The 9,436-nt window shown below is 41.3% G+C and overlaps 1 protein-coding gene across 1 annotated transcript in view; it reads left to right on the top strand.

The window, feature by feature from the left end:
* Positions 1-201: 201 nt before the first annotated feature.
* EMILIN2 (elastin microfibril interfacer 2) overlaps positions 202-9,436 on the top strand; it is a gene marked incomplete at its 5' end in the record, with an annotated part of 32,920 nt that continues 23,685 nt past the window's right edge. The window contains 2 exons of the mRNA XM_009864815.1: positions 202-323; positions 3,048-3,095. Of these exons, the coding sequence (XP_009863117.1) occupies positions 202-323; positions 3,048-3,095 (170 nt within the window). The remainder of the gene's footprint in view (positions 324-3,047; positions 3,096-9,436) is intronic.

The following is a 9,436-nucleotide window of genomic DNA, read 5'->3' as shown; positions in this document are numbered from 1 at the left end:
AGTCCGGATTCGCCAGGCTACAGCGGCGCCCCAAACGGGTTTTGTGGTGTTGCTGGGTCGGTGCGTAAGGAGGGAGAAGCCGGGAATGTGAGCCGGCACGTTTACGGTCTGTGTGTGCCTGTCAGTTGTCCAGCACGGAGAGCAGCTAGCGCAGAGAATTTTTACCGGGTGTAATCCAGAGTTAACGTGTTTGATTTTCAGCTTCGCGCCGTTGAGTGTGACCACGTGGTGGTCTGTGGAGTGAGCAGCTGCGGCACGATGTGCCGGGGTACGGCTGTGCGAGCCCGCTGGCAGGAGTCGGGGAAAGATGTGTCTCGCTTCTGGTTGGTCTTAGTTTCCAACTTGAAAAGCAGTAATATTTGCAAATTTCTGTTTGAAGGGTGTAGGCGATTAAGCATTCTGTGTAACCAGTTTACTTCCCACAGAAGTCCGTGGAAGGGCACCCATAGGTTTTTGTGGGATCAGGCTCAGGGTGAGGAGATGGTAAGGATTCTTTTACAACAAAGAGTAAGTAGTTTTTATTTTGACATGAAACAGTAAGGACTGATACTGATAGAGACTGGGTGCTACTCAAGTAAGACTCTAGACTTAGATGACGCTGCTACCCTGGAGTCTGTGACAATAGGTGTTGGGTGTTGGGCATTCAGATGCACTGTCTTCTGTTTGTTTGGATTGTTATTTTTGTTAAAAAAAACCCCAGATTTTCTATTGGAACATATAAACAGTAGAATTGGGGGGAAATAACAAAAGCAGCAAACAGCTGAGTAACTCTGTCCTGTGTAATTTCCCTTGTTTCTCTTTGGAGTGTCGCACTGGCCAATTTTGGACTTCTGGCTGAGCTCATGGGCTGTGTAATGGGATGTGCCCTCTGTTGCACCGAGTCTCCGGTAGTGGAGCTCAGAGAAGTGAAGAGTGGTTAACTGAACTCTTTGAACACACAAATCACCGAGCGTTAAGATAAGGAATTTCAGAGGCAGTAAATTATGGTTTTCCTGGGCTATCTGCTAGTAGATAATGAAGAAAGTGTAAGGGCATTGCTTCTAGCTTAGGAAATTCCTGAACTGAGAACTACTTGAGAGGGTGAGATCTTTGGCAGCAGTCAGAAGGGGAAGCCCAACTTGAGCAGGGGGCTGGACTGGATGATCTCCAGAAGTGCCTTCTATTCCAGATTACTCTGTCATTCTGTGAAATGGCATCATGTGTCCTGTGCTTCTAAACATCTGGAGTTGGCTGCTCTCAGGGAGAGAGAATATGGGGCTAAACAGGCATTTGCTCTTGCCTGCTGTGGCCAACCTTAAAGGTGTTTGGGTTTTTTTTTTGTTGTTCTTTTGAGAATGGAATTAGATACTTACCATAAGGCTTTGTTCCCTCAGTTTGACTTTCCTTTGGGAACATCACGTTACTTTCTTCGTAAGTGTAATGGCAACTGCAAAGTAATTATTTTTTTTTTTTTAAGTACCTATCACAGCACCAGTGATTAGCACTGAAAGCAGCTGGAATATTAAAATCTTGACATTTTATTGTGTTCAAAACTATGTTTGTAGGCTGTGGCTTTTGTGTTTCTGTCTGTTGCTGGTATGTACATTCTCTTAGTAACACAGTAAGAAAAGGACTAATCCAGAGGTTCAAATACACGGTTCAAATCCTGCAACCCCCTAACCTCATTCCTGTGAAAGGTGTTGTTTAGTTCAGTAGGACTAGTGGTCTGAATAACAAAAAGTGTTTATATATGTTTGTTATCTAATGTTGACAAAAATAGGACAGGAAAGAGCTATAAAAGCAACAAAGAAGTGACTGTGAGGGCTTTTCTGAAGTTACACTCTTTTTTCCTTTATACACTTATATAGAGAAGTTAAAAACGAACTAAATAGCAGATATTCATTGGAATAAACTACAGTCCCTGTGTAGTCTCCTGCTGATACTTGTGGTTCATCTAAGAGCTCGTTCTGCTGCAGACGGTGGGGACAGTGAGATCCAAATCAAACACAGAGTTTGTTAACTGTATCCTAGATGTATGGGCTTTGTTAGTACTTAAGTACTGTTAGGGCTTATTTTTATCAGTCAGTGGATTTGCTGTTGATTTAAAATAGTTTAAGACTACATTTAAAGAGCCCTTTTAGTGTTTAGGTGCCACCTAGGTTATGCATAACAAATACCTAAAATAAAAGCTCGCTGTGTTTTGTACGGGAGCATTTAACTGACTTAAACATGCAGCGAACTCCTGAATTCCACATGTTCACATACAAAGGAGTGTATCAATCCATACATGGATTATAGTTAGCACTAATTTAAATATTTATTTTTTTAGAACTGGAAAGATCTGGTGATTAAGCCTCAAAATTAAATACAAGCATGAACTGTTTTTATCTACCCTTCAGGCACATTAAAATATCATTTGTCTGAAAAAAAAACCAAAGCCAGCCAAAACCCAACTGTTGAAATGACTGCACTTCTAGGAGTGTTAACTGTAATTTCAGTTTGGCTACAGGGTTTATTTCCTGAGATGTTAAGTTGAAATTCAGGAAATTATTACACTGCATTGTTTAAGTGTTTTCTAGATATTTGGACTTGATAGTGCATTTCCTCATTGAAAAGTTAGTCAATGATTTGGCTGATTAAAGTGTCAAGGATAAATGTGAGTTGAAGTGTGGCTGCTTAAGAGATAGGATGAGAGGGAGTAGAAAGAAACAGCAGAAGGACCCTTTGAAGTATGTTCCCTTTGAAGTATGGGGGGCTTCTGATTTATTTTTCTTAAAACTGTGACTAGCAGAGGAAGCAGGAACTTTGTTATTAGTGGGTCATTGGACTGAAAGATACTTTTGCCAAAATATTATTGTTTTTATCCACTGAAAATCCCTCTTATGTTTCAAAATTTAATATTTCTTGATAAATAACTGACTTGTCCCCACTTCCTTTGGTGTGAAGTTCCTTTCCTAGCTTCCTTAATTAATTTCATTAGCTTTATTGGCAATTTGTAACTAATAGCGTTGTCTGATGCTGAAAGAAAAACTTATTGCTCTTCTGGCTAGATCCCTCACACTCTCTAGGGTTGTGGCTTCTCTTGGCCATCCTCTGGTCAGCGACGCTGCTTCAGGGTAGGACATTGTTGTATTCTAGATTTTTGTTTTGCCTCTCTGTGCTGTGGAGTGTGTTGGGGCTCCTGGTTGTACCACATGTACTCCCGTTTATGGCTCGGCATTTTGGGGCAAAGCCGCTTTCGCTAGAGTGAGGTTTTATTTTTAAAGTTTCAAGTGAACTGAAGTGGCTGAAGCAGAGGGGTATTTTCTGGCTTTCTGTCTTTGCTACAGAACTGGCAGATGGGACCTACCTGTACGAGGTATTAAAACAAAGAGGAAAAAAATTTAGATTGGGAAGAACTTCTGGAGGTCACGTAACCCTTCCCATAGCCCCCAGCTAACAGCAGAGCTAGCTTCAAAGTTAGATCAGGTTGCTCAGAGACTTGAAGAAAGGATGTTTTATCAGATCCCCTAATTCAAGCCTTCATTAATTCTGCTGATGTGAGTAAAGATATTTGTGCACTCAAGTGAATAACGAGTTAGGTCACCTGTCCTTAGTTTGTGGGGAGTGAATTTAGTGTGAGCTCCTCATCTTAATGCTAATGATAAAGGTATGATAAGCAAACTTGTTATTTCACTAGGTTGCACATACTTAGAAAATGGTCAAGAAAATGATGAATGAATCACAACAGCTAAATTAGTAAGCCTTTCGAAATCTCACATTGAGCAATATTTTCCAACTTCTTGTCATTTAATACTTTCAAATGACCATAAATAAGCCTGCTGCCAAACTAATCACAATTTTAATCACTGCCAAGTGGAAGATTGAAGGCAAAAGACTGAAATAACTTCAGAGACTGCTAGTTTTCTGCAGTCGTAAATACTAGGATAGATAACTATACTTGCTAGTAACACACACTTTTAACAAGCAGTATTCAATATTTATTAAAAAAATAATATTGCCTAAAAGTGGGAAAACCAGTGTATCAGTCTTCCGGTTCAGGTTAGATGGTTTATTGATTTACCATTTTCTGGCAATTCCTGAATGACCTATACAGAGCATATCAGCCCCACTCTAGGAACGTGTAGGAAATCCATGTGTAGTTTTCAGTGCTTCAGCAGTCCCTATGTAGTTTTCTCTGAGACTATTCGATTGCTAGAAATGAAGCAAATGGACACGTCAGAGTGCTCAGCACCAGGCAGGATCAAATCTAAGATATACAGATCAGCACAGACTGGAGCCTGTATTTGCCACTAGCTTCTAGCAAGTTTAGTTCTAGGTGACAGCCGGCTGAATATGAGCCAGCAGTGTGCCCAGGTGGCCAAGAAGGCCAACGGCATCCTGGCTTGTATTAGAAATTTTGTGACCAGCAGAAGAAGGGAGGTGATTGTCCCTCTGTACTCAGCACTGGTGAGGCCGCACCTTCAGTATTGTGTTCAGTTTTGGGCACCTCAATACGAGAGAGATATCGAGGTGTTGGAGCAAGGAGGGCAACAAAGCTGGTGAAGGGCCTGGAGAACAGACCTTATGAGGAGTGATTGAGGGAGCTGGGTCTGTTCAGTTTGACGAAGAGGAGGCTGAGGGGGAACATCATCATGCTCTACAATTACTTGAAAGGACATTGTAGAGAGGTTGGTGCTGGTCTCTTCTCACAGGTAATTAGGGACAGAACCAGGGGGAATGGTTGCAAGTTGCAACAGGGCAAGTTTAGGCTGGACATCAGGAAGAAATTCTTCACGGAAGGAGTGGTCAGACACTGGAACAGACTGCCTAGGGAGGTGGTTGAGTCGCCATCCCTGGATGTGTTCAGGTGTCGTTTAGATGTGGTGTTGGGTGATACGGTTTAGGGGTGAACTTGTAGTGTAGGGTTATTGGTTGGACTCGATGATCCCAAGGGTCTTTTCCAACCTGAATTGTTCTATGATTCTATGATATCTCATAAGAAAAACTTTCAGAAGGCACAAAGACTTGAAGGGAAAGTGAGAGCTGTTTTAATGTTTCCTCTCTTAATATCTAGCAGTACCTAGGATTGTATTTTTTTTTCCTCCTTAGTGTATTTTGTATGAAGCAGGATGTCTTTGTACAGGCTCCAGCTAGCTGACTACACAGGGAGGTTAGCCTAAGGGCTTGTGCATTGAAAACAGTAAGGAAACTTTAAAAACTTGAGAATGTACTTCAGTTTCCTGGAGTGCTTATTTGAAAATCTTTGAGCGCCTGCTGGGTGTGGTAAACTTTCCTGGCTCTCTCCCTGAGCTTCAAACTGTACATCTCTGTCTCTATGCACTGAACACAACAATCATTCTCCTCTGTGAACCGGAGAAGAGATTTTAATTTTACACATCTTTCAAGTTTGTTGTAGTAAGTAAAAAAAAATAAAAAATAAAATCACAAACTGCTTTTCATTTCACGTTCATGTAAATAATTAGTTTTTGTGCTGTCCTAGTGTGAGAAAAATGTGATGTGGAGGTCTGAAGCCTCTTCTCTTCAGCACCAAACTGTTGCCAGAACAACAAATTGTTAATTTTTAGGGAGCTGCTGACCCGATTAAGGCCTATTTTGTCATAAATAACCAAGGAACATTCTGCACCGTTAGAAAGTGGGCAGTGCCAGTTTTACATGTTGCAGATAATTGCGCCCATCTGACTTCTTTTTTTCATTCACAACTCATATTTCCTCACCCCTCTGGATCACTTCTGGCCTGGTGCCGTGAAAAGTACCTGCTCTCAAAAAAAAAAAAAAGCTGCATTTTTTTCTGAAAGTTGGGGTCCCAGCAAATCCCACAGGTTAGTTCTTGCATTTGTGAAAGTATTGGTTATCTATTCTATCCATGTATGTTTTCAAATCTGTCAGCAGTAGGTCTTTCTTGGAATGATCCTAGAAATAAGCGTATTTGATGGGCAGAGAAGTAGAAGAGATGCTGCTTGAACTCAGTTTCTCAGACAGCTTTATGAGGAACAGTGCTCTGCATCCTTGCTTGACCTTCGCACTGGTGTTGGATGAGAACCTTGGTCCCTGCTGCAGGAAGAGGCAGGTGAGGATGTGGTTAATACGTAACTTGTTGCAATGTTGCTCCTGTTCCATCGCCGTTAGCCTACATCGTAGTGCTGCTCTACAAAATCTTTCTGAAATCCTTCTGTATTCTCGGGGTTCTCCTATCCTACTTCCGATTTTGTTAGCTTTTAGTAGCATACTCTTGGTCTGCCAGTATGCGGTTGACTGGTATAGGTTTATCTTGTGACAAAAGGGAAGGAAGCAACCGTGTAGGATAATTCAGCATTGTAAATCTCAAGAACGAAGCTCTGCTTTGAGCCTTGCCACAGACTGTCTGTGGCTGTAAGTTACTTCAGTGCATCCTGGGTATTGGTTTCTCTGGTCATAAGAAGAGGATGCCTACCTAGCTTTCAGGAGTGGTAATTCCTGAGCATTAGGATTATTAAAATTTTAAACTTGGAGCTTGTTTTTTGGTGCATTTCCTGCTGGACTTCAGTGGTCAGCTTTTTAGGAATAAAATTCTTGGCAGCTGGGAGGGTTAGACAGATAGATGCATGTGTGTGATTGGAGATGTGTGTATATATATATATTACAATTATAAATAACTAGTATGAGATGTGGGGCCATGTTTCAGAGCATGTAGTCGCTTCGTTGTTTTTTCCCAAGAAGAAACACATCTTTCGCGAGTGAGAAAATTGTATTTTGAATCTCTTTTATTTGGCTAGAGGAATTGTGGCTGAGATGAGTGGCATCACAATTTCATGTGTAAGTGATGAACAATGGCACTTCTGGAGGTTTTAAATGAAGCTACGAATGAAACCCTGTGGTGTTGTCTGAGAAGAGTTGAGCGTTTTTTTCTTCTACCAGTTCCTGTAATCTTCAGCCTCTCTTGAAAAAAAAACAACAAACAACAAACTGTCCAGTAAAATTCAGCTGGATTCTCTCAGATGAACTAATGTTTAGCATTAAAGAGAACCAAAGAGAGAGACCAGGCTGTAGTGAGCTGACCTGGACACCATGATTCTCTGCTCTTTCCCTGGCATCAGTAGATGAGGGATCAGTGTTCTTTAGAGCTAGAAAAAAGCAATTTTTTGCTCAAACTGATATTCTGGGGATGTGGTAGGAGGGAGGAATATAAGTCACTTGTGCCAGGTCTCTGCCCCCTGGCAATTTGTTCCAGATGGAAGGCGATCACTGCTCCTGTTGTGCTTCCCAGGTGGTGTGATGGCACAGAATAAACAAGAAACACTGGGAAAAGTACTTAGTCACTAATGCTCTGTTTTATGACACAGTGGGTAAAATTGCGGTGCTTGCCTCGTCTGATACTAAAACATTCTTTGCAGTGATTTGGGTGGCTGATTTCTTGGTGTGTACACAACAGGCGCCCCGGGGGCTGTGACTTACGCTGTTGCTTTCCTTCAATTTCAGTCCCTGTTAATGCTCTCAGCCAGTAGTTGCTTTTTTAATTCAGGATTTAGCTCAGGATAGATTGGCTGCAAACGTTAGCTGTGCTGGACATTAGTGCAAACTCTTTTAAATGTGCCCTTATGTGCCTGTGCGAGCCCTGAGAAACTGAGCCTCCTCAGGAATATAGTGGAGGTCGTCATAACTTCATGTATTCCATATGGGTGCTTCAAAATTGTATTTTTCCCAGTGCAAAAAAAAAATTGAAACACTGTCTGCTTTTTTTTTTTTATAATGTGTGTCAGGGCCTGATTATTATATTATATAAAGACCTGACTGTGGCTTTTCAGGAACTTCAACTGAGATGGCTGTGACTAGGCCAGGTGTTGGGCTCCTGGGCAGAGTTAGTGGTATTTTTTGAAGAAAAAGTAATTTCCCAGATCCCAACGCCTGCAAACACATGTACCGATCTTTAAATAAATTTTGGAAAGGACAAAGGTCAGCTAAAGGAATCATAGCAGTGGAAAGATAAGACATTAAGTCCATCTGTGAGAAGCAGCTTACTGTCTCTCATGCTAGATCGAAAACAGAAACTGCTTTAGGGTTCTCTGGGATTTTTTTTTGATAGAATTTGCTGCAACGTGTAATTGGGATTTATGACTGACTCCGTGGCTTACTTTCACTGAATACCTAGACTTCTATAGACCAATCTGTTCCTGGCAAAACATCTTTTCACTGCTTGCCATAAATGCCTTAGGATAAACTCATAGTAAAGACGTATTTTTCTCAAATTAAGGTCATCCGTGGGCTGGAACACAAGCTAGCCGCCAACGCTGACATGGAGTAGCAAGGATATAGAACAAAATCCGGAAGTGTGGGATTCAACTCGCCTCACTCTGCCGATCAGAGGGATGAATGTGAGCCTGGGAGCTTAGTGGTAACTCAAATGCAAATGAATGGTGTCCGTGCTTTTTAGGTAGTCGGATGTAAATAGTTACTTTAGGATGAGATGCAGCCCTGTTTTGACTCTCCTGGCTGTATCAACTGTATTTCTGTTGTCCATAATGGAAATGCAGACAGCCAGGGCCTGTCCGTACCTATGTGGCAGACTCCTGAAATTCAGGTGTGCTGAAACTCGCTGTACAGACAATTGCTAAGAGATTCTGTGATTTCCTTGGAACTAGGATTTCTGCCACCATTTGGAGGGGTTGCAGTTAGGGCCCCGCTTTGGAGAGGCAGAAAGTTTGGGATCGGCTAGTCAGAGTTTAGTAGCTGTGGTCAGCTTTGGTATGTTTTCAGCAGAAGCCTGTGCAGCCTACAAAATGAAAAACGCTTGGTCAAAATATAATTGCATTTAATTATATCTTCTAGGTAGTATTTTTTGGGGATGTCTCTGTGCTACTTCAGCACTCTCATTGCAATATGTTGGAGATTTGAATGACTGGGACATGCAACAGCAGACTGTATAATTTACAAGGAGTGTATCTGCACTCTATAAAAGCATTAAATAGTGAAGATTTGTTGTCTTCTTTTCAATAAAACCATGATTTGCAGGCTGCCAAAGTTATGGGACCTGTTCCAAAGACTACAGAATTTTGGACCAACTTTGAGGTTTTGTGCTCAGAATAAACATTTTATATGCTGCTTATGTAGAAACATATGCTGATTCGGCAGTCCCTTCCTCACAGTGAGGATGTGGTGGCACTTATCTCCTTGTGTTTCCCAAAAGGTTGAATGTTAATATCTAGTTACAGAACTGAGCCATGTGTTTTCCCACCAATTTAATCCAAATGTTTCTGATTTGTTTTATCGTTATTAGGTGACATTCCAAATATCAGTGCTAACTGCTTCCTTCTGTGGTTTAGCACAATGAGAAAATTACAGTCAGAATGTCTAGCATTTGCAGCAAACACGTATTTTTAATTAAGCATTTTTCTAAGAAAATACTTCTCTCTCAAAGAGGAGGAGTATTTGAATGCTATTGCCACATTATATGACTTTATTTCAGCTGTGAAATACTTAG

Source organism: Apaloderma vittatum, unplaced genomic scaffold (genome assembly GCF_000703405.1).
Source record: "Apaloderma vittatum isolate BGI_N311 unplaced genomic scaffold, ASM70340v1 scaffold852, whole genome shotgun sequence".
Classification (NCBI taxonomy): Eukaryota; Metazoa; Chordata; class Aves; order Trogoniformes; family Trogonidae; genus Apaloderma; species Apaloderma vittatum.
Note: the sequence above shows the minus strand (reverse complement) of the source record. Positions and strands in the feature narration are given on the sequence as shown.